This window comes from Tetrao urogallus (genome assembly GCF_951394365.1).
Source record: "Tetrao urogallus genome assembly, chromosome: 14".
NCBI lineage: Eukaryota > Metazoa > Chordata > Aves > Galliformes > Phasianidae > Tetrao > Tetrao urogallus.
Genome location: NC_136827.1, coordinates 4269634 through 4295872, shown reverse-complemented (window position 1 = coordinate 4295872; position 26239 = coordinate 4269634). Strand labels below are relative to the sequence as shown.

The 26239-nt window shown below is 44.8% G+C and overlaps 1 protein-coding gene across 1 annotated transcript; it reads right to left on the bottom strand.

Annotated features, from left to right (window-relative positions):
* Positions 1–274: 274 nt before the first annotated feature.
* On the bottom strand, positions 275–26239 carry LOC306951707 (rho GTPase-activating protein 7-like; the record flags this gene model as incomplete). The annotated part of the gene is made up of 11 exons (XM_079542235.1): positions 275–292; positions 545–659; positions 1976–2195; positions 2626–2824; positions 3029–3185; positions 3540–3710; positions 4370–5682; positions 6219–6282; positions 6850–6931; positions 7346–7417; positions 26224–26239. The coding sequence occupies 11 exons, from the start codon at positions 26237–26239 to the stop codon at positions 275–277; spliced, it is 2427 nt and encodes an 808-aa protein (XP_079398361.1).

The window sequence follows — 26239 nt, the reverse complement described above, 5'->3', positions numbered from 1 at the left end:
GCTCCCCAGGATCATGGGGCTGTGAATCAGTTGTGATAAGGCTGCAGGAGAAGCCACCCTGTCCCCCAGTACCTGAGAGAGTGGCAGACAACAGTGGAAAACAGGGTCAGCCCCAGGTGCAGATCATCAGGCACATCCATGGTGAGGAGTGCTAAGTGAGCCAGGAGGTGGGGCAGCAGCCAACAGGGCAGGCTCAGAATCGGTGATAGTAGACAGCGTGAGTCCCAGTCCAGTAAGTGCTAGCAAAGTCCATAATAACAAGGAAGGGCCGAGGTCAAGCTGGGAAATCAGTCTGTGGGAAGATCCAAATGCAAATTAATGGGGGGGAGGTGAGGGGCTGTGGCCAGACGCAGGCATGGCTGTCACTACAACCACGGTTCCAGCACAGAGTGTCATCCCTTGCCAGCTCCCTCAAGATGGGAGGGTCAGGCCTGGCACCAGTGGGAATGGGGCAGCCCTCAACTGCACAAACACCAAGCTGGCCCCAAGCCCAAGGCAGCAAACCCCTGCCAATGCTTTCGCAGTGCAACATCCAGCACCTTACCTGGAAGAGCCTGTTGCATTCTGTTATCATGTGGGCCAAGCCCTGCGTGGCTGCCAGGTTGTCGCTCAGCTCCTTCTGGTCCGGCTTCCCCAGGCTGCATTTCCTCTGGCTTGATCTGTGAATGGGAAAGGAAAAGATAGTGAGCAAGAAACTGTGTGGGATCAGAAGTGCCGTGCAAGGCTTACATAGCATCACTGCATCACCCCTGCTGGGGCACCCTGATTGCAACCAAGGCGGGGTCAGCTGCTCAGGAGAGACAGGGCACAGCACTTTGCTTCCCAGATCACATCACACATGGCCACAGAGAGCCATAACCCAACTGCTCTTTGTGCAGCCTTCAGCTGCTGTGCTTGTCTGAGACCCTGCAACATCCACAAGGACTACACGGTCCACGTTTCAAAAAACAGACCCCTCTTTATTTCATACTCACTATATGACAGAATTAATCCTGGTTTCTGCCACTTCTTAGCTATGTGCATTCCTGCCAAACGGCTCCAAAATCCATTGGGGGATCAAGTCCTCAGCCACACACCTCAAAGGCAGCCTTGCCTGCCCTGTGCTTTGAAGTCTGAACCCTGCTCTGCAGCATTAATGCCTGGTTACAGCACTGCTGAGGGTTCAAAGGAACCCCCTTCTGCACAGTGACAGCAAAGGGAAAGCTCAGACTCTCCTTCTGATCCTGGTATTTCAGAGGATTGTTGAATTGAAGCCAGGAGGTGCTCACAGGCACCTGCAGCTGGGAGGAGTAGCTGCCCTGTGCTCCTGCCTCACTGAGAGCAGCCCCAATTTTTAAGTCACCTATGGGGTGACAAGTGGCTGTGCTGCTGGGCACTGTGCTACCCTTAAAGCCTCCGTGCCCTGAGACATGTCTGTCCACACCCAGGGGCACAGAGCACAGCAAACAGCTGTGCCTCAGGAGCATAGATAAGGCTGAATGCTCTCTGAGATTCCATTTGCCTGCTTTGGCCCAAGGGCACCTTCCTCTCCGCACGTAGGAGCAGGAGATGTTATGCAACCCAGATAGCATAACTTCTGCTTAAGGAGATAAACATGCAGGATCCTCGTGGCTCTGTTTGGCAGAAACAATCCCTTATCGCCCAGAGGAACGAGTGACAGCAGCTGCTGCAGGCTGCCAGGGGTCTGCAGGTCCTGCACACCCCACGGTAACACAGGCAGTGGGCGCAGTCAGGCAGAAGAACAGGAGGCGCCCCAGAGTGCCAGGGATGTGCTGCCTTGCTCACACACTCACCAGCAGTGGGACAGGAGGGGCACATTGCCTGTGCTGAGCCTGAACTGAGGACAGCTCCCACATCTGCACCAAACCCCAACTAGCGCCCCTAGAAGCACTTGGTCTGTGACAGCTACACAAAGCATTGGTCTAGCAAAGAAAAATGCTGCTGCAAGGCAGCAATGCTCAACAGGATGAAATACCGAGTGGAGGAGGAGGAACTGTCCCGTCTGAGGGTGTTGAGGTGAAACAGCGATGGGGCGAGGCAGACAGCAATGTTGGTTGGGGTCATTTGGTTTTCCTCAACACACGCGACCACATCTCGTAGGAAGAAGAGGAGAATTTTCAAGGCTTCCCGGTTCTCCTTGGGCAGAAGGAGAATGGCAGCCTGGACAGCCTGCAGTTGCTGGTCCTTCGGCACATCTGGAAACAGAAAACAATAGAAATCACACGTGATTGCAGGGCAGCATCTAAAGGCATGCCAAGCAGGGCACTGAGAACATAGGTTCATGCATTGCCCTTTCATTCCAGCTCACAGCACGAAGGCTGCTACTGGCATCACAGCACATGTACAGCTTTTGCCCACCACGTGGCAATACACATTCCACAATGCTGGTGCACAGTTTGTAGTTTTTCTTCAATGTCATGCCAGTGGGCTTACAGAGCTGGCTCTAGTTGCAGCCCAAATAACAGCACTGAAGTTGTCTTTTCAGTCAGGCCCTGACTCATCTGACTGTGTGACACTAAGGTAACATCATAGCACCAGTCCCAGTCTGTCCAGCTTTATACAGCCAAATGCTAAAGAAGCACAAGATACTCAAGGAAGTGGAAAGCCAAAGCTTTTGTTACCTACATTGGTAGATGTGGAGGAAGGATTCACAGAGCCTGCTGGTAAATATGGGCTCAGGAAGGTCTCGGAAATACTGCTTCACCATATCTGCCACATCAAAGGCTGACTGCCCTTCGTAGCACACACTGTTCGACCTGGTTTCATTCATTTCTCTTAAGGACAGGATCCTGGATCTAACACCGGATTTGCGGAACAGGCCAACCTACAAGGGAAAAGAAAAAGTTAAAGACAAAGTCATCAGGACTCAAACCTCAACACAAAATCATTGCTCCCTCCCTTTCCTTTTGATAGTTAAAACCCTACGGTAGCAGGACTTAACACCAACATATTCTGGTACCAGTGGAAGCAGCATGGCTAATCCCCCAGGCATACCATGACTGCTTAGTGGTATGTCCTCAGGCCATACCTGGTCAAGGAAGTGGCTTCTTAAATAATCCAGTGCCTGCAGGATGCCGATAGGCAGCGGGTGGTTTGTTCGCTGAACGTTCAGCAGCAAGGGGACCCCAAAGACATTTCTGTCCTTGTAGTCAGAGGTGTTTATTTTTTTTGACTTTGGTATAGTCCTGAAAACAAAAACCAGCACACGTAACTTAACAGCTGTCCAGCACAGCTCTGCCCAGTCTGCACTCGCCTCCGGTCCTGTAGTCTCTGCCAAGCACCTCTGTCAGAGCCCCAAACATGGGAAGATTCAGAGAGAAAATACAAAGTGCTCTGAAACCAGGGACCAGTGAGAAACAGAAGTTTTGTTTACAGCAGATGAACTGCTGGAGCCACTGCAATAAGCACAAAACAGCACTGATTTAGCAGGATGAAATTCTTCGTTGTGGACGATGTCACCTAGTCACACAAGGAAATTCACCTGCTTGTTTTAAATCCTGTCTTTCCAACAGTATTTGCTTTAACAACAGACTACTTACCAGTTCCAGCCCTGCTTACTGGAAGGGGAGTATCTGTCCATGACAGCAGTGAGTTTCAGCAGTGCCAGCTTCTGTGCCCGGGCCAGCTGGGTGGCTGATGGACTGTCAGCCTGTGTGGAAAAGCCTTCCACGATCCTGCTGTCTTCCACAGACCCACATTGCTTCCTGTGCCTACAGGATAAATGTTGGTCATGCCAAAGGACAATTTCCCATTGTCCCTCTTAGTTTTCTGCTTGCTTCTGGGAAACCTCCAATACTCAACACAACCTGTGCCTCCCAAACAACCTGTGGTTAATCACTTACAAAGTGCTACTCTCTATGGCCGTACCAAAGATTTCAGTAAGAAGCACAGCAAGCCAGCCATAAGTCTAACTCCAAATATCTAAGTACTGATTGAGTCATAAAATCATTAAGGTTGGAAAAGACCTCTAAGATCATCTTGTCTAAGCACCAGCCCATCCCTACTGTGCTCACGTGTCACTCAGTGCCACATCTCCACAGCTCTTGAACAACTCCAGGACGATGAGCCCGCAACCTCCCTGGGCAGCTGTGTCACTGCATTACCACTCTGCCTGAGAATAACAGCTTCCAACTACCCAACCTGAGATCATGAGAGCCCTGCTTCCAACAAGATCAGAGCAGACGTAAGTAGACCTCATGCTGCCTACAGCCCAGAAGTGCTTGGCACCACCAGTGCAGACTCTAATTCCCAGAATAGCCTCCCTTAAGTATATTTTGTTCTGGAATAACAATTACGTTTTCAGTGGAAAGAATCAACAGGGAAAGCTTCTAGAAAGGTGTTTTAATAGGGAAACCCAAGGATGACTGACCTGTTGGTCTTTGTAGGGTCTGTTATGAACACCAGGCCTGTAGAGCTGAGCTCCTTGCCCATCTCACAGCTGTCCTCTCCCTCAGAGGACAGCACAGCTGCTCTCTTAACTTCCAAGTGCTCTGTGTCAAGAGAGATTTCTTTAGGTGAGGACGGATACAGAGACGTTAAGTCACTGGGTAAGTCCAAATACCCATCATCTGAGAACTTCTCTGTCCACTGATCAACCAGCTTTCTGAGACCCTTGACATCTTCTATAACACTGTTCAGTTCTGAAAAAACATCATCATCTCCAACTTCTGCTGCTTCCAGCTTATCAAATTCAACATTAGGCATGTTGTCATACACACTCAGCCTGTTATCTGCGCGTGAGATGGGGCTGCTGGGGGCTTTGGAGTCCTTGGTCTTGCTTCTGCTCCGGCTCCCTCCGCAGCCAGTTCTCCAGCTGACAGGAGAGTCATCTCCTGGAGACACAGGACTTTTCATGAGGGCTTTGGGGAAAGTGCCAGGTTTGTGGCCGCGTGGTACTTGAAACATCTGGTTTGTTTGCAACTCTACTTCATTGTTTAGGTTTCCCTGAGATGCATCACTCCACAGCAGGCATTTGCCCAAGTCCTCAGCACACCTCCCCTTTCTTTCACAGCAGCTTTCTGGTTTTTTAAGAGGACGGGCAGTGCTCACCGTTCTGTTTTCAAACTTATTGTTTCTTATGCAGCTAGGAGGAGAACAGGAAGAATTGTTCTTTGTTTGGATGCCAGGGAGGTCAGTGATATTTACACAGTTAAGCATCTTCATCTTCTCCTCATTAAGTCCTTCCAGAAGGAAAGGTTCACTTATGATGGGTTTGGCCTTTGACTGACCACTCCTTAAGTTGCTGCTCCTTAAGTGCAACTTCTCCATTTTCTTTAAAAGGCTCTTCCTCTTTTTGTACGGTGACTTATCCCAAAGCTTCTTCTCATTGGTGGCATTTAAACTGGGGGGAAGTGAGCAATTAAAGGCAGATTCCAGTGAAGCAACTTTACTGGAAGAACTCGGGCTGGCTTCCGTGTCTTCAAAAGACTTTGGGGAGCTAACGGCATCACTGTCACCGCTGCTAGTGCTATGAATTGATGACGTATCATGTTTGTCACCATGGTCCAAAAGGACTCTGTTTTCATTACCAGTGCTCTTCAGCATCGGGCTGCCTGGGAGGGATGCACCAGCACCTTCTGTGGAACCTTCTAGGCTCTCAAGGCGAAACCACTTCTGGCTGCACCGCTCATACGCCCATTTATTACTTATTGCACAAGGTTCATCATCATCGGAGTCGTCGCTCTTGGAAGAAAAGTACATTTCAAGGGCAGTTTTGAAAACATTACATTATAAAAAAAAAAGTAAACAAAACAAAACTGCCTATCTCTAAAACCTACATACGGAAATGTAAACATTCAGTTAGCAAAGGTCTACCCTGAGGTCTGCTCTGTTAGTTGAAAAACATGGTGACAAACCACAGCCCAGCATGCTGACAAGCCCGCTAAGTTTACCATAGGAAAAGATGGCAGATTTGATCTCAGGATAAAAAATTCAGTTTTGCAGCAAATCTGGAGGATTTGGCCAAGTATTTTTACCCAAAGACAAACAAATCAAACACTTCATGCTTCAGTGACCAAAACTTCCAGGTAGAAAGTCTCCTCTTGGAGACCTCAGCCACACCAACCATTTGCACCAGGTACCGTGTTCGCTGTGTTGCCCGCACACCAAGTGAGTGCCTGGCAACAAGCAATCCTTCATACACATTTGAAAAAAAGTATTTTAATATAACAGTTAATCACCTTCTTACTGAGAACATTAACCATATTTCACAAACATACCTGGTTCCTCTGACAGTTTATTTCCACTTCCATCAATGCACACTTATTCAACGTGTTCAGCCGTCTAGGGTAGAAGAAAAACAGTTGAATTTAATCTTTTTTTTTCCCCCTCAAAAAACAACATGCTCCAAACTAGTAGCAAACTTCTAAACTGAGTCAGCATTATTGGTTCCAACAACTGGTGCACAGCCAGATGTTCTCCATACGTTTTGGCCAACCAGTGCCCACTAACTTTGACAACACTAACCTGTGACATTCACAGGTCCAGTTCTGCCATCTCAAAACTAAAGAGGACTGTACTTAATCACATGCACTTGTTTTAAAAAAAAAATCTTATAACGAGCTTTAAGGATTGACTGTGAAAAACTGATTCAAGATTTTGAAAATGAAAGAACACTGTGCTGACTTCTTAAAAGAACATAATAAAAAAAATGAGGCTGTGAAACTAAATCCTTGGAAAGAGTTATTATCCAATATTTTAATTAGAGCCTGCAGAGTCAGTTATGACGCAGTACAGTCACAGCATAAGTGACACTGTCATACGCTGACACAAATCAAGCCAGGAACAGCTGAGTGACAAACACCTTGTGGAACCTGCAGGTGTTGAAGATGATCCAGGAGTAACATTTACCTGAACAGTGATTCGATTGCATCTCCATCTAAAAATTCATGGTCTTTCCTCACAGTCCTTATGTCAATAGGAAACTGCATATCTGCAAATAAAGAAGTTGGAGCTGAAATTTGAATGGCAGGGAATTTTGCCACAGGTTTAGCACAGGCTAAATACATCAAAGTCTATTTCGACAATTTTTCTGCGTGTCCAAAGAATAATGCTCCAAAGAAGAGACCAAGAAAATTATAAGCAACAGAACATCACAGAAGCAGAAGTCACACTCTAACCTCAACCAGAAAAGCTCTGGTCCAGTGCAGAATTCTCCTGAGGCCACTCCAGCCTCAATAAGGTGTCACTCCTGCAAGAACATGCACCGTGCTGCACGCTTTCTATAGGTTCGCATGAAGATACTGCAGAATTTGGAGGTGCTCCATCAGAAGTGCCAGATTCTGAAAGAATATTCATATTAGCAGTTCTGCTTAAGCTCCGTATCAGCTGCTCTTTGGGATCATACCTTCAAACAGCTGGGCATACTGGGGAAAGCCGGCAGCCCGCAGCCAGGCACAGGCTTCTCTGGCTTCAAGTTCTGCAACGAGAACATAACACTGCTCACTTATAGGGCTCACGAGTAATGCTTTTACAGAATACACAAGCTAGTTTCATCCAGAGGATTCCCAAAGGGCCTTGTATATGAACGTATCATCAGTATACTACTAAGAGAAAAAACTCACTGCATCCAGCGCATTTACATGCGCATATCTCTGTAGTAGTGGTTCTGACATAGGATAGACATCAAACATGAGAGTTTAGTTGTAAGCATGTACTCGAGATGCACCAGGGCCCTCATACAGTAAAGATCATTTGTGTGCTCTGAGCTGATAAGACACAGACAAACCCTATAAATAGGCCTTAAATCCTATCACAACATTAATAACGTGGACTCTGCCTGAGCATTCCCAGAACAAGAGTTCTCAGGAGTACCTGTTGCTAGGGCCCATCAATATTTATTTCCTTGCCAACTTCCCACTCAACTTGGCAGTCACTTCAGCATAACAGATGTCAAGAATTAACTGCTCACTTTCTGACAATCCATAGAAACCTATGGCCAATGCTCTACCATTCCCACAGGAGCAAGAGCAGAATGTAACTTCACAGAAACACTCAACAGATGCCTCAAAACATAAACATGTTTACATGAGTGCATGCCAGAAGGCTCTAACTCGGCAAAGACTGGCAGCTCTTGGGTCTGTTGATGGAGAGGAATCCCATGCTTGCACACTTTTTAACATCCTCATATACTATGGCACTTGTCAGAACAGAGCTGGACCAAAAGGCAAAGGCTCCTTTCAAATGAATGTTACAAAAGCACATTTAAAAGGCAGAACCAAGTCTGACGTATTCCTCAATGGCCTATATATGCTATGCTAACATTTATTATTGTACCCAACACCGTAATTTATCACAATCTTTACCAAAATGCAGCACTTACTGAATACCAAGGCAGGGGACCGACAAAGCACAACCATTATACTCACAGAGAAAACCACAACAGAAAGCAAACCTGCTGACAGGAGCCAGGAGAAGGACCAGTATAACAGCACAGCAATCTGAGGTTTGCACATGGGTCAGACCACGGAAATAAAGCTCATCGGTCTCACACTCAGCCCTGCTTGCTACTCCCCAACACTCTAGATGGATGACACTTTTTAGAGCAAACCAAAACCCAAGCTGTGATGAGAAGAAGAGGCAAACAAATATTTTGTGGCTAGCAATGACACCAGCTATGAGTAGGACAGAAAACACAATGATATTTCACACCTAGAGGTGGCCTCTTCCATAGAAAGAAGGGGCAGTGGTGGACACACGTGGGGCAAGGCATGGGGCCAGGCTGCCCAGCCCGCCCAGCCCACCCAGCCCTGTAGGAATCCTTGCCATGAATGTGCTCTTCTTTACATTGGGGTCTGATTTGCTCTCTTATCTTTGAACTAATTTTCCAGGGTATTTATAAAACTTGTGGCAGGTACAATACTCCCACCTTGAGACAATCAAAGAATTCTTAGAGTTAAAAGTCACCTAGTCCAGCTCACTGCAATGAACAGGGATACCTACACTGGGTCAGGCTGCTTAGAACCCCATCCAGCCTGACCTGGAATGCCTCCAAGAACAGTCCATCACGCCTCTGAGCAGCCTCTACCAGTGCCTCACCACCCTTACTGTGAACAACTTCTGTATGCCCAATTTAAATCTCCCTCTTCTCATCTGAAATCATTTCCCCTCGTCCCATCACGATGCAGTCTTCCATTTTTGAGTGGTGGTCAAGTCTTACTTCAGAGCGATTTCAATCTCCCCCAAACCCATACCAAGGAGAGGTTTCTTGCTGCTGACAGCACCTTGACGTCAGTTACTCCAGCACCCTACTTTCCAGCTTTTTTGCAGTTCTTTGCTTGTGAGAAATAACAGAGTTGCTCAACAAGGCAAGTTCTCAAGGCACTTCTGCTCCTCCCTGTGCCATGCAAATACAGGTAGAGCAGGTAAGACAACTGATTCTGCCTTTATTATTATTATTACATATTACCCTAATCTGGAAGGCAACTGGAAAAAAGTCCAAAGAATTCTGCTCTTCCCCAATTTCTGATTACGTGGGAAGACTTCTTCCACACAGTGTTAATCCTGCTACAGCAGCAACAGACAAGACAAGGCCCAGGCACCCCTCCTTGAAACCTGTTTTATCAGAGATGAAGGCAGACTGCTCCTCAGCCCAGCCAGTGCCGCTGCCTCCCTTCCCCAGCAGTCCCAAACCACTGCCCTGCTCAGCCTCCTCAACAGCCAGCAGCCCTCCATACAGTGTAACACAGCAAAGACTAATTGCACTTTATTAATCCACCAGAGAAAAAGCAAAAGCATCCTTGCTTGGAATTTTGCCAGGGTAATTTAGGCTCTACACAGACAATAAATATGTACATCTGGAAATGTAAGCAGTGAGATATCTGCCCTTTGTTTCCTACTTTACTGTCATGCTGTTGTTTTGGAATCACAGCCAACTCCTCAGTTATCACAGCTGAGAAGTGCAATCTATCCCCAGACTTTGCGGTGAGTTTAATTGCATCTTTATCCAGCTCCTTGACATTAGCTTCCCAAGCTGATTACTGGGGCTCCCAAGCCACCATTAAGATCTTTGCTCGGATCCTTGTCATTAGCCTCCCTTGGCAGTCACTGGGACCCAGATAAGTCTAAAGGCATTTTCTTTGCAGATCACATTAACTAGCTTGCCAGCATTCGCTGATCTTTTAATTTCTTTCTACATGTTAGAGGAAGTACTGTTTGCTCCATGTGATTTTCAAAGGACTCAGCAAAATTAGGTGTCCAACTCCCATTGACTTTAGAGGATTTCTAAAATCACACTTGAGCAGTATTCTCCAAGCAGATTGGAGATAAAATTCCCTGCAGTCCCAGACCCAGTGCTTCTCCATGCTTTGCTCCTGCACACTGTCCAACAGCAGCAGCTCCAGCATTCTGCATGGCTGGTGTTTTACAGGGACTGAGATAAATTCCTTGTGAAATACTTAGGAGGAGCTGTAGGTAACAGCTTGGGTAATTGCTTGCTTCCAGTGCAGCCAACATCAATAAACCTGTATTACAGAAGTAGTGTGAAAAAAGCATCTTGCCTATGCTGTGGCATAACACTAAGTTTCCCTTAGTTCTGATTTTTAAGCTGAGACATATAAAATGATTTTTTTTTTTAATGATAAAAAAGTTTCTAATAGAAGGGCACAACCAGCCTTTCCAGCCTGAACAGCATTTGTGCAGGGATAGTGAAACAAGGCAAAGAGCTCTGTGTAGGCTGGTCTCAGAAAAACTAGAACATTTAATGTTACTTCCCTGGAAGTTAACTTAAATCACTACTAATTTGATAGCTTCTGGACTGTTAGGTCCAGACTGTTCTGGACTGTTAGGCATTACAGTTAGATAGGACAGACATAAGGTAGAATGCTGCAGTAATCCACAGTGACCAAAAGATGATTCAAACTCTATGAGCCACTCTAGTGTCTATAAAACTCTGTAGGACAATGTGCAATGTTAAGGCTCTTGTATTCTGGAACACTAAAATAACATATATAGCAGGGAAAAAAAAAAAGAAAAAAAAAGGAGATGGAATGAATGCAATACATAAGCAAGAATTTTCTATTTAAAACAAGAATTCTTCTTGGGCCTGGGCCCCAAAGAAATGCAGTAGTCTCTAGAAGGCAGCCACAAGCTCCCTCTGCACAGCCACATTTGATTGCAACTGAAATCCACTCTTTCCTGATGGTAACAAATACAGAAACATTATATGACAACAAAAGGAGGAACGACTGTACGTAGAGGTGCTCACGGAAATGGAAAAATCTTTTGCAATAAGAAATGCCCTAGAGTGGGCTGAGGAATCTGAAGCTGGACAAGAAACCCCACATTTTGTTTCTGAGCTGCTGACAAAATAATGGAACAAAATAATTTCCACCTATTTTCTTTTTCTGCCAGCCAAATAAATAGGCATGCATAGGCAAAATATCATGAAGACACTCAGGCCTCCAAGGTTCTCTTGACTATTTCATTGCTCACAGGGAAAGAAAATCAGAGCCATTTTGTCAAGTTCGCACCTTCCACTACCAAGGAGATGAGAGTATAAAGCCCAGAGGGGGGCTCAACACATGTGCAAAATAACAGTAGCATGTGACAATAAATGCATAAGGATTTGGGGCCTGGTGCCACAGTCAGCACCAGTAAACAGGTTATGTTTTCTTATGTGGATACATATACACATACACTTAAAGGCATGACCTCATTTCAACAAACACCAACCGTCACAAGTTAAACCGTGCTTTTTGAAGATTTCTTTGGCATAGGGAACATTAAGAGACCAGGCTCTTGTCTTTACAACACAAAGATCCTGGATCTTTCTTTTACTTCCCAAAGGGAAAGATGCTTGCATATCTTAACAACAGGAGCCATAAAGAAACTAAAAGATTTCTTCACAGGGGTATAGAACTGCCTTAATACTGAAGTTTTTGGCATGAAGGCTGCTGCCTCCAGATGCTCTCACATGGCCAGCTTTGACTCTGGCCAAGATGTCAAACACCACAATTGAGAGCGTAACAAAACAGCTGTGCAAGAAGCAATAAACTCCAACTTGGCTGTAGGTTCCACCTCAGTGCCAGCACTAGGAAAGTGAAAACACAGCAAGAGGGTTGCAAAATGGCATGCATCTTGAAGTCTGTTTCCCATGAAAAGGAGTGGATGAAAACAACTGGTATAGCTACAAGTTGTAGTGCCTAGCTGCACAGAACATCTCAGTGAAGATGGAAACGCACTGATACTACTGCAGTTGCATTCACCTGATGAGTGTGGTGTCCTGAGTCTGAGAAGGTGTGTACAACCTGGCTGAGTGTTTCAGGCATCTCTTTCTCCAAGATGAACTTTCACCTCAAAATTGAGTGCTTCCATTTTGGAAGTATACATACAGATAGAGAGTTTCACTTTTGCTTTCCTAATAAAAAGAGCTCATAATTTGTCTTTTTCAGATGGTCATAGAAAAGCTGCGTGATTCGGGTTAGACTGATGGGCAGGAAATAATAATACAATGCAGAACACACAGGTAATACATTAAGACAACAGTTAAAAGATGGATATTTGAGGCAATGGGGAAGAACTGTCAGTTCCACAAAAGAAAATTAACAAACATGACTTAATATAGGAAGTAATCAGATAAAATTAATAAGTCTAACAAAACCAAAAGCTCCCAACCAAAGAAAATATATTGATTGAAAAAGTATTTTCCCCATGGACAAAGGCTGGGGGGTCACTATGACATCATCTGGTCTCCCTGAGCGACCTCCTTTTCCATTTAAGCAAGTGTCAGGGTTAACCAGACACCCAAATATCGGTGTTTTGGAATTGGTTTTTACCAATTATTACCACTAGTGGGGCTTTGCATGGGAGCAATGGGAGCAACGTGGTGCAAAGAACTTGTAATCCTGTCACAGGAGAGCTGGGTACAGTGGTTCTCCTTAATAAGAAGCACTGGAGTAGAGAAACTTCAGTTATAAGTAATTGATGAAACTAATTATTAATCTAGTAAAAGCTGAATGAAATCCTGATAGAATGCAGACTAAAGAGGTTTAGCAAATGCTTGAGTTCTCTACAGTAGTTTGGTTTGGCCACATTCACACCCTTACTTTGTTATTTGCAAGCATTTGAGAGCCCACAGTTTTGCTCAGATTAATAACCTGTGGCCAACAGCTCCTCCTTGTAGCTAGGAAATTTGCTGGTCTCTATGAACAGCTAATGTTTGTTCATTAGTGACTGATCAGCTTGCATTCCCACCATAGGCTGAAACTTTTTCCAGTGGTATTTGATGTTTGTTTGCCATTCTATTCCAAGAATGTGTCAACAAGAAAGAAAGAAAAAAAGTACTGCTTAATCCCAGCCAAATCTGTCATTGCAGACCCAGGAACTGATTTTATGATATAATTCATGTTATTTGCTGTTTTCCTGGATCAAGCTCATCATCAGACACATCCTTGACATCTTTGAGACCTTTCTAGAAAACAGCATTTTTTTCTAATACATATCTATATTTATATACACACACACATATATATACACACGTGCATATATATATATATATATATATATATATATATATACACACACACACACACACACACACATTCTCTGGGGTGTCAGAGAAGCAGAGATGCATTTCAGCTTTCCAGTTTGGAAACTGGAATGTGAAGAGGACATTAAAAGAGAACACAAATAAAGCAACTGATGCACACAAATAAAAAATGAAGAGAAAAAAGAAAAAAAAGACCACAATCAGAACGTGAAAGGCGAACTGTGGAATGGCAGTAAGAACTTGCCAATCCGTTTTCCAAATGTTCAAAGCAGACAGAGGGTCTCCAGTTGCAGCCACCATATGGACGGTGACAAGAGTCAAGAAGTCAATAATCTCATTGCTTTAAGATAACTTTCTTTGGAGTGATTCTGTAGAAGTGGAAAAGCATTGCTACAATGACACTGGCACCCTAATCACACACCTGTTCCTGCAACAGGTCTGGAGATGGCTTCAAATCAACGTAAAGGTAACATAAAGCTACATTCAAATGCGGTGGTAGGCTCTGTAACACACTGATGTATCTCAGCCATGCCTTGTGACCAGTTTTAATCCCTTCGTGCCAAACTAAGCGCTTACTCAAACAAGAGTACAGAGTCCACTGCAGCTTTTCAAACATTCTAAACATCTAACATTTTAGCACGGCACTCCCAGCACTCCATCGGCTTTGCTCTCTGTTCTGTGGATCCAACATGTCCCTCGTCAGAGTTTAAGCTCTGCACATAACTCGTGCTGACCTCTTCCTTCCCCAGAGCGCTCGTCTCACCCAGCTGTCAGGCATTACAAGACTGCTTATTTAAACACAGTGCATCAAATAACTCACAACTTTTTAAACATTTCTATCAGCATTACATGGTTAGAGGACATCCAGAAATGTCAAGACTCCTCGAGCTGGGTTGGCCCAAAATGGGCGCAGCACCGAAGCAGTTTATGAAGTGGCTGCAGCTCATATCAGCTTAAAGCCCTTGGCAAGCATCCTAGCTCTCAGCCTGTCTCAGTGGGATTTGCAGTATGGAGCGCTAAATGTTTAAAGAGCAACTGCCTGAGACACCAAACCTTCATTGTGGCTTAGTCATGATTTTCATTTTAGGAGATAACAAAGAACCTAAAGTCAGTATTGAAGCCACCGCTTTGGTTCTGGGATGGCTGGCAAGGCCCTTTCCCAGCTCCTCTCCCAGCAGGGCTGGCAGCACCTGTTCTGGCTGACAAAGCATTGCCAGATCCAGGCATAGATCTGGCAACCACCTGAGCCTCAGTGCTATCTCACACGGCATTGTGGACACAAGACAAGACATTGGATTTTAAATCTCATTTAAGTACATTAAAGATACATGGCTGCATCCTCCATAACACCTGCGGTTGATCACACGGTGCCCACACCAACTGACAGGTATAAAAATGCATCCCCTGTCCAGACTCCACCACAAATCAACATGAGCCTGTAAGGCTTGAAGACTTCAAAGCCTTTCATCTCGGTTATTAAACTACTTTGTCTTTATAGACCTTCCAAACTCAAAAGAACATTATTTCACATTCCAGATTTAAGGATGATGCTCAGAGATGAAATATTGATACTAAAACTAGCAAACAACTAAAACCCATTAACAAAAGCATTTCAGATCAAAAGATCATGTTTTGCCTTAGCTGCCTTCAGATTTCATTGCTACTCAGTCCTTCCTTAAGACTGAATTAGAGCTCGGTGCCAGCCTAATCATGACAGGAGGTTAAGGTCTTATTTGTGCCCAGGCACGACACAATTCTTGAACCAAATAATTTTTCCTTAGATGGGTTGGCTGTGTATTCTGTTTCAAGACGTGGAGTTGGCAGATCACATATGTGTTGTGCTGGGAGACTGCTGACAGAAAGTAAGAAGTGGGCTTCAATTCTTCAGTTTATTTTTAAGCAATGAGACAGATACAGCTGGTTAAGTTGGTATCATAGAAAATATACGTGTCATTTCTTCTGGTTACCAAATACACACCAAATTTACTTGAGGCATTACAAATGTCAGAGGCTGGTACAGAGTAAAATTTGGAAGGCTCCTCATCTACCTAGTCAAAGAAGCAAGTTTACATTCCATATGTAAAAGTCTTTAGAAAGATCAAGAAAAACACACATTATCCTGACAATACCAGGATGTTAGCATGTGCACATTCTCACTTTGTCCAAAATATTAACTTAGTATGCTTTGAACAACACAAATCTTTCTCAGCCTGTTCTGCAAAGAAGATACCATCCCTATGTCTACCACCACTGGTAGTGAAGTGAAAGGAATCAGGCCTTCTGATTCCAGTCAAATTCTAACACATACAAACTAAACATCAAAGCAGGAACCTGGTTTCAGCCAAACAATGCATCATTCTCCATAGACACAAACCCACCTAGAACGAACTGATGGACAAGCATGTGCTGCAGTTCATCTGTTGCCAAAAGTTTACTGTCATCTACCTTTGCCCAGAAAACACTGTGACATAGTTCAGTAATGGCAGCATTTGTCATGTTTCCCCATGTTCAAGAGTGCTGGGTTCCAGCTGGCCCCCAGGCATGCTGTGAAACCCCTTCTGTGACAGTCCTTATCTCTGGAGTGAGGGAGCACCCAGGCTGGTAGGAGCTGGTGAGTGGGTTTACATCAATATCAGTTACTCAACTTCACTGCAAATCTTGCTATTCTTATAAAGGAGACACTTTTCCTATGCTAGGAATACTAGGAATACGAGTATTCCTACGCTCCTTTCCTCCTCCCAGAAATACCTTTCGTCATCTTTAAAGAAGAATGAACAGTAAAAAGGGAAAAAAAAAAAAAATAAATGGGCGCTGCTCCCTTCCAGCACCAAGCCAGCATAAGCAGTGACAGCACCCATGCTAAATATTTTACCATTAATAGCTCCAATATAAAGCTTTCCGGATGATCTATGGAAGCCCTGCAATCAGAAGTCTTACAAGCTTTGCTCAGCCACATTTCCAATTGATGGCTTTCTGATGAGAGGGGAGTTGCCCTCACTTCTATCATCATACTTAAAAATCCATTTAAGTCTCTTTGAAGTTACTTGAATGATCACTTCTGAAAGGGTATAAAAAATGCTGCTAAGCCATATTTGTTATTTCTGTGAAGTCTAGAAAGTGTAAATGCTTAAATCATCGACCAAGCACATAGCATTCATATTCAGCATACTTTTTAAAAGCTTACTTAGCATACCGCTGAGAAAGATCACTCTGCAGACGGAAGTCAAGTGCCCGGATTAATTTAGAGGAGTGTATTTCACAATCCATCATTCCAGAACAGGAGAACAAGGACCTGCTCAGTTAAATTAAATGGCAAGTTACTCAGGAACATATCAGAGGAAATCCATCTCTGCACTGTGTCTAGTTCAGACATGAAATTCAGGGCTGACATGACTAAGAGCCAAGCAGGCTAGCTGGATTTAACAAGAGACTGTAATTTATTTATTGCACTCTCACACAACATGCAAAGTGACAATTTATCTGCATCGTGACACAAGGGAGCAGCTTCAGGCCAGCACCCTTCCAGGACTCTTTGAAAGAGAACATGTGTAGAAAAAAACAGCCTGGGAACGGTGGGCTGGAAGCAAAACCAGCTTTACAGATACTACCAAAGCCTAAGATTCTCACGGGGTATTTTTAACTTTTTTTTTTTTTTTTTTTTTTGTATCTTTAAATAACTTCTGTATGTTCCATTTTTCCACCAGCTCTTCTCCTCAGTTCTCCCTTCACATTTTGGATTTTTTTTATCCCTGCACTCGCACAGATATATTTAACCCAACCTTCTCATTACAGGAAAAACAGTAGTTTGAAACAGGATGTCCCAGTGAAATGCAAGTTCCTTTAAAACCATTCACTCTTTAAAAGTAAATCGCAGTATTACCCTCATACTGCAATATCTGACAACATTCCAAGGGAAAAAAAAAAAGGCAAATTTCACCATGGAAATGTATGCTTACAGGCCAGTCAACTTCTGGGAGGCTGTACCTCTCAGCTGGGAAGTCAGGCTGAGTCAGTCATCCCACAGCCTTGCAAACATCAACAGACAGCCACCAGCTGTGACCTGAAGCACAGCAGTCAGCAAACATTCCAAGCTGATGTCAACTTTGATAGCAATAGCTTTTTCCTCCTTATCCAACTTGATGGATTTGGGCATATCTCATAAACCTCATACACAAACCAGCACGCTGTGAAAAGCACTGGAGTACTGGAGGAGGCATTGATCCAGAGAGCTGTGCTGACTGAGAGGGCAAAGTGAGAGAGCAGAGGTTGCTGCTGGCCACAGCTGATCACAAAAGCTCCTTGCACAGCTCACCCTCTAGGGCCAACCTGCTGCAGTACATCAGCTTGTTGCAAATCAGCACGGGGTATCACTTCCATCATCTCAGTGTGATTAATATCTCTATTGCAAATGGTATCTTCTGCCAAAATACCGACCATTTGTTTTTATACGTTTGGCAAAACACTTTTTCCTTTTATGGGCTTGGCCAAAATCAGCCCAATTTTTCAGGTTGATTGAGCATTTGGCAGTAATGCACCTAAATGGCTTTCTAGTGCTGTATGATAACTGAGCGTTGCCACAAGAAGATTTATGGCACAGAGCCCCAGGTAAGGACGCTCCATTTTCCTGCAGACTGATTAGCACTGTCTATTTCAGTGATTTAAGTGTTTTCTCAAAGAAGGCATTCCAAGAGCTGAAATGGATACATATTGTCAGCTTCTGGCAGTTTAAGTGCAAACAGCTGCCCTGAAAGCTTTGCACCCTACCACAAAGAGATGAGCCTCCCTGAAAGCGAGTCAATCAAAGGAGATAAATCCTTGTGTCAGCTCCAATTATTGAGATACTCCAGTTAACTCAGGGAATCATACACATTAGACTGGCTTTAAATGCCCACGTGGCTGGGACTATCCCATTGCTCCTGGGAGGCAATTTCACCGTCTGACAAATCAAGAGGCTTTTCTCAGCTAGTTAATTCCAATTAAGTTTCTCCTCTCAATTTCATCCTACTATCCATTATCCTCAGTCAGCTACCCTCAGCAATTCCTCCCCTGCCATGCTGCTTGTGTTAAGAGTCCTGGAAATAGTGACATTATTACAAGTACCTGGTGATGAGACCCACGAGACCTCCTAGCACTACAGCCTCAGAGCAGACAGCTAAGGCCATTTAATCAAGCCATAAGCTTTAATTTAGGCATATAGCTAATCTCCTCTTTGTTATTCCTTACCTGCTGTCTTTTTTCTTCTGAGAAGCTTTGTTTCTTCTGATTATCCTAACCGCAGATACCCAAGTGTGAGGTGCAATGGTGCAGCCTTAGAAAACAGCTGCTGCAGAATCAGCTCCTGCTATCCACCTAGAAGTGTACAAGCACCAATGTCCTGAAACACTGTGAGCAGAGGTAACAGTACAGAAAATGAAGTTTTTTTTTTTTTTTTTGCCATACTATTTTATATAAAATGCATTACATTAAATAGTTCCTTTCCAATAATTCCTCTGATAATTACTTGGAATAGATGGACTTTGTGGCACATTCTAAGGTCAGCATCAGATCATCTCAAAGAAGAACAATTGTAAAGGCCAGTAGAATCAACTATATTTTCAGTAGATAATACTTTGAAACAAAGATCATTTTTTGTAAAGTTCCATTTTCCCCTTGGGTTTGTTTTCTAATGATAAAATTATATGCATCAAAGCTGAATTGCACTCCTGAAACCATTTATAACCTGGCTGCACACTGGCACATCTTATGTTCTTGAGATGGGATGGTCACACTGCTTCCCAGCTCCCCTTCCTGTACCCACACTGCCACCTTTCTCACACTCTCAGGAAGAGAAACGTAATGAAAATAACATATAAACATATTCCTCCAGCAGAGGAAGTTCAAAGGTTTTTCCAAGTTTATTTCAAGAACCAAGAGGAATTCAGCTGTTTTTCCCCCCCCTCTCCTGAACACAGCAGTGAGCATCACAGGGCTGCATACTCCTTAGAGAAAACAAAACCCCCCTCCAAAGAGCAGCAGGAGGGAGCACAGACACACTGGCCTCAAGGAGCAGTCCCTACCTGTGGGCCCTGACAGATGAGCCCACAGGTTCAGGAAGAGCTGGCTGTTGTCAATGCAGGCACTCAACAACCTCTAGCTGACCACTGTGACTGGGAGAAGCACCTCACAAGGGCAAGAGGACCCAGAAAACTAAAGGCCGGTCAGCCTCAAATTGGAGAGGGAAGGTGATGAAGCAGCTAATCCTGGAAACCATTTTCAGACATATAAGCAATGGGAAAATCATCACAAGTAGACAGCTTGGAATCACCAAGAAGTCATGCTTGACCAACTTGGTAAAGTTTCAATGATGGACCGACCACATCCAGTTCTGTGGACTCCCCAGCGAGGGCATGGAACTACTGGAAATGCTTCAGCAAAAGGTTGCTAAGATGTTGAAGGGACTGCAACGTTCCCCATGTGAGAAAAAGCTAAGGGAACTGAGTCTGTCCAGCCCAGGGAAGGCTCAGGGGCATCTCATCAACACACACAAACACCTGAAGAAGGGATAGTGCAAAGAAGAGAGAGACAGACTCAATGCCCAATGACAAGACAAAATGTAATAGGCAAAAACTGAAACAGAGGAGGCTCTGTCTGACCATCAGGAAGAACTTCTGTGCTCAGCAGACAATAGAGAACTGGCATAGTTGCCCAGAAAGCTTCTGGACTCTCCTCCTTTGAAGAGCTTCAAAAGCTGCCTGGACATGGTCCTGTGCATCTGCTCCGGGCAGCACTACTGGAGAGGGGCTGGGCCAGAGGACACAGAGGTCCCTTCTAACCTCAATCAGTCTATGATTCTGTGAAAGAAAAGTTTGAATCAGACATGCAGAAAATGGACACAGAACTTATAAGTGTCTCAATCCAGCTGCCATCTCTTGACCCAGCTAGTCCTCTTTGAACTGCATTTCAGCACCTTCATGTAATCATTAATAACATTTCTAATTGGCCACTGTATGAAAATACTTCATCTCTAGCATACTCATACCACATCTGAATTATTCACTGCTCCTGTTTTGAATCATGACCAATGATGATTGGATTAGATGATGTTGTAGGTCCTTTCCAACCTTGTGGTTCTAAGATTCTATGAGGGTACAATCTCGGATAAAGGAAATAAAGATGAAGATACCTGCAAAAAAGGATGCCTCCTTCAGCCCTTCCAACTGCATGAGCAGCAGAATAAACTGATTACAAAACCTGCAGCCATTTTCTCTGTCAGGACAGAGAAACATTACTAAGAAAAGAAAACTGGAAGAATTTCAGAATGATCTGTTTGTAACTGAACAGCCACTCTCAGTCCCTATCACAGGTAGAGCAGAGAGCACCAAGCCAAAATCTGCCTGTGTTGCACAAACTGAATTCCAAAGGCACTACTCTGAGGTCATCTGAAGTCAAATTCACACAAGTGGGAAGACAACTTGCATAGATTTATACCTGTGATTAATTTTATACCACATTCCATCCCACTAAGGGATAAAATGTGTATATGTTCAAAAGTCAAGGTTTAAGCTCTGACCTAGATTTACACCAGCATAAGGAACAGCACTACATAGCCCAGTATTTGTGCTATTCAGGCCAAAGAAAGAAATGTGCTGGCAGCTGTGAACAGTCTGAAAATCAAAATCCTGATGAGAAGACCTTCATGCAGAGGTTTGGCTTGTTATTGCAGCTGACTCTCTGCATATCCTGTATCTTTTTTTTCCCCCCCTCCTCTCAGAGATAGCTGACCTTAAATGCAAAGGGATAACATAAGTCAGAAGGAGCATTTACTACGGATGAGCTATTTTTCTTTCACATTTGCAAAAACTGGCAGGAGTCCTTGTTTCAGCTGGATTTCAGACCCATGGGTGATCTGGAATTTAACATTATTTATGTCTCTGTAAATAGAAAAAGCAATGAAAAGGAAGCAAATTGAAAAAAAAATAAGCAGAACACAGCTGAGGTCTGATAGCTTTTCTTTTTGGAACCATTCAACTCCATTTCCACCCTTGTCTTTGCTGAAGTCAGATGACTATTCCAGTGATTTGAGGGCATGCTATACAGAAGTTAGGATATTCGTAGAAATTGGACAACGCACTTCTACGCTGTTTCACAAGCAAGGAGCATGAAATGTTTTACAAATTCCAGGAACTAACTTGCGTGGCAGTGCTCCTGCTGCAAGCATTCAGACTATCTGCTCACAGCTCTGCTGTATTAATTGCTGTGCAGGGATGCTGAACTAAACCCTTTGCAACACTGGTTCAGAGATGGGTACTCTGTATTCTGTATGTGTGCAGACAGGATCGCCGGGCAGGGCTGAAACCCTGCTGCTGCTGCCACTGAGGCCATGCTCCGGCCTCTCAATCCCCACCCATTGCTTTTCATCAGGTCACAAGGATGCACGGCCAGATGCTGCCTCCCTGCCCACCCCGTGCAGTACGTGGTTCCCAGCAGCCCACCCCCCGACTCCAGGGAGCTCTCAGTAATATAAAAGTAACTGCTGAGTGCAGAGGAGAGCCACAGTTCAGCACTCCACTTTCAGCATTGACCAACTTTGCACCTTGCCAGAGAGGGCCATTCCTCAAGGGTGGGGTTGCAAAGAATGTTTTTAGGAAAGGTTTGTTTGCATTTGCATGTTCCCAAAATGGTTCTAGGGCCAAACCCATCCTGGCTGCTTTTCTAAGCTGTATTTGCCATCAAATAACACACAAAACTAAGCAGCAAGTTCTTAAAATATTCAGAAAATGGGTTCACTTTTTGCCCATGTTATTTCACAGAAACCTTCCAACAAAGTTAAGGAAGAACAGAGTTGTTCATTATACACAGGAGGAAACTAAGAATGTTATCAAAACCAGGGGCCAATCCTAGCGGCATAACAGGCTCCATCCACACCTCTTCTTTGGCCGCTCATCCCTCAGAAGACCTGTCCTTGAGCTGATACCACTCCTTGACTGAATGCCCCAGCTTTCCCACATGGAGGGGACTGTGGGAAAGCAGCACAATGCAGCCCTCCACAGCAGCTCCACAGCAGCTCAGAGGAAGCGGTCATTAAGTTCAGAGTAGAGATAAAACAGCTAAGTCTTGAAGAATGCATTCTGATGCACAGTAGTTTTCACTTTCAAGCATTTTTCCCCTCTAGCATTAGCATACATTAATTTTGTGCATACTTAATGTGTAGCACCAGTCAGGTTGGAGCAGCATTAGGCATTTGGCTCGAAATTCAGGTGTCCATGTAACATCAGGCCCTGGAAGTGAAACTAGGGTGACATTTTCAGAAGTATCTAAATTTGCTTCACTCTCTAAGTTCTACTGAAACTTGCTTGAGGTGAATTTAATGGAACTTTCAGGCATCCAAATCTCTTCCGTGTTAGATTCGGTACTCAAATTTAACAATAAAAAACTGCCTGGAAAGTCTGAGCTGTTGAGTATAAAGCAGGAATCTGGATAACACGAACATGAGCATAACTGAGCACAACTCCTTTGAACTAAGGAGTTCAAACCTAACCTAACTAAGGGTTAACTGCACTCATGGTCACACAGCAAATCAATGGGCAAACCTGAAGCACTGCCCTCAGGGCATATTACATACAATCAGATGCAGGAGTAATTGAAGAGGCTTAAAAGTAGCATTACATCAACTTAAAGTATGGCTAGAAAAAAGCATAAGGAGACCCAGTGATTTGCTGAAAGGGAAGAAGAGTCAAGAGCAGAGCTGACGTTTGGCCTGAACACCTTATTTCATCACACTGGTAGCCTAGCACTAGAAAATCTGCTACTAACTTATACTGTGTAGAACTTCTGGTTTTAATGTCATCATTTTCACTGTTCACTAATGGAAATACTGAAGATCTGAACTCAAAAAGAACCTCGCACTGAACGTCACTGCTGTGACACAAGACACCCAGTGCCTTGGCTCGGACCTCGCACAGGGCTGACAGCAGCTACTGGGCAAGCTGTGTCTGTGTGCAGCATGAGAACCAGACCTGTGAACCTGAGAACCAGACTGGCCCAGCAGGGCACTCACCAGCCCTACCTGACATCTCACATCTCATTTCAGCTGCCAAAACTGCATCTACAGTTTTGAAGTATTTCCTGTTTCCTAATTTGAATGGTTCCCTCGGTCGTTTTTCCACTCAGATGCTCAAGCATTTTTGGAAAACATCTAAACAGGAAGAGAGCTGACCTCTTCTCCCTGAACATCGTGTACTCGTTTCTCCTGGCACCAGAACATAACTCGAGTGCCAACTCCCACAGTGACTCCAGGACACGCTGAGGGGTGGATCCCTCACCTTGGGATTGACATTGGCACTGCTTGCATGCTTGGGAGGGTGGCATCATCCAGCAGGTCTGCTTCTCTGGGATGGTGCTGGTCCAGGCACCAGGTCAGGGAGGAGCCACCCCACAGCCACCACAATCTATGGAAGAATGCCCACGGACTCACATGGTCTGACAGTGGGCCAAATACTTATTTCTGGTAGATATTAGGCAGCTCCTCTCCCGTACAATTTTACATGGCACAAAACCCTTTTGGGGTTTTGGCCAGCCAAGTCAGAGGGAGCTGCGTGAGCATGTGAGGTGCCAGGAGGGATCTCTTGCTAAATTTGCTTGCTATGCTCTGGATTCAGCTCTTCTGCTGGAGTAAATCAAAAGCTGACACAGAACAAGAGTGAAAAGCACATGAGCAAAAGGAAAGGACCTGTAGTTTTCCATGCTCACATGCTTTCCCTGCAGAGCACCAGGCTGGTTATCTGCACTTTCCTTAAGAAGCCCTAACGTGCCTAGAAATTACATTTCATATATGTGCTATATATACATATATATACACAAAGTGCTAGTGTGAGGGCCTTGCAGCAGTTTAGTCACACCACAGAATTTAAGATTGGTGGTAACTGCAAAAAATTAGGTTTAGAGTAATTGCATGATTTTTTTCCCCTCCCAGAGACTTCCTCTTCCAAGTCCCATAACCATCCCAAATAAGCAAACCTGCTGGAAAATGCCACACTACCAAGTCACTTCAGTCTCTATGCAGGAGAAGACCTTGCTGCCACAGACACCACCACTGGCAGCAGAGCCCCAGCCCACAAACCCCAGCCACCAGCTCTGGACCCTGGTGGCTCAGGGCTGCTCCAACACATGCAAGGGTGCTGCATTCTGTATTGCTCTGGACAATTTGAGGCATTTCTTCCAGGGAAGGAGAACATGGCCCACGTCAGTCCTTGAGAGGCATCAACCTCTATCTCCTCTGCTAGGGCTTAGCAAACTTGGGTGGGACAGCCCAGGGAAGATTTTGCTGTTTTCCCTGGTGTTCAAAGCAGCTCACTTGGCCTCCTCTCTGCATGCATCCTGAGCATCATCTTCCCAGCCTTACCAAACATAAATCATGCTTCTCCAATACCCAGACAGGCTACGCCATTTCCCAGAGCCAAAACCAGGCAATCCCAGACAAAGCAAAATTGTAACATATTACTGCCCAGAAAGACTCATGGTGTGAAAATTAATAGAGGTGAGTAGTTTGCAGCTGTCCCCCGTCTGCTGGTCTGCTTCAGGGGAAGCGATGCCCTCCGTGCATTGCAGCACAGTGTCTGGCACATCCGTCACAAGCTGTCATTTAGATTTATCCAAGTTCTTCATTTAATGTCTGACCAGTTGGGAAGCAGCTCAAGGCAGATCCCTGCAGTTTCTCCTTAAAGCTGCTTCAAGCAGCTCTCTAGCTTCAGTAATTAGTAGTGTGTTCAGCTAAAGCCGTGAACACACAGAACCCTGTGCTGATAAGGGACACTGAGCTCGCAACACCAGTGGGACAACGACAGCAGGAGCTACACATTGAAGGCATTGAGGTTCAAAACAAGTTTTCATTCTGAATTTTGAAATCCACAGGATTTTTAGGAATTTTTTTTAAGTTATGGATCCTTTTGAAAAACTTTTACACTCCATGAGAGCACCTTCATCATGAAGCAATGCACACACAGAAACAGCATGGGAAGAGACTTGCATGTTGGTCATGGGGGAGAGGAAGCAGAGTTGGTGTGAGGCAGGGAGCAGCCCTTGTACTCTCACACTGTAATTCACTTATTCATTAAGCAAACAAATCTCACTGGATACTCTACATGCTATATAGTCTTCCACCCATACACCAACTTTTAATAACTCCATGAAGTTTAGGAGAAGACTTCACAGCCCACCACAAGCCAGGCCAGACCCAACCAAGCATACGTTCCACCACTGGAACATTCAACAAAACACCGTGCAAAGTTGCTCTCCTCTGCTGTCAAACCGACCAGCCGTTCAGCTCAGCACACCCTGAGCCACAGCAGTGATGTTTGCTGAGGCTCTGCCATTTGCTGCATGTAGCATCCCCAGCTCACTGCCATCACTGCCTACAGCAGCACCTGGCCTGCATCATCCTGTCAGCCTCGTGTTTCAGCCCTCCTGGAGGCTGTTCAATTTCATGCACCACCACCAGTGACATATTCGGTGTTAGCTTGAACAACGATGCAGAAATTAAATCAATAGGCTTTGCCTAACAAAGGGAAAGGCCCCATCGGGCGCGGCTGGGCTGCGGGCTGCTCACTGAGAGGAACAGCTCCCAAACACCACGTGTAACACGGAGAAGGTCACATTTAAGAGTCTGGCTGCATTCCTTCCCCACGAAGCAAGCAGCCCTCCTGTGCTGGGGCAGCACTCCAATACAAAGCATTCCTGCGCTGACCCTTCCCAGCACACACCTAGCACCGCGGCCAT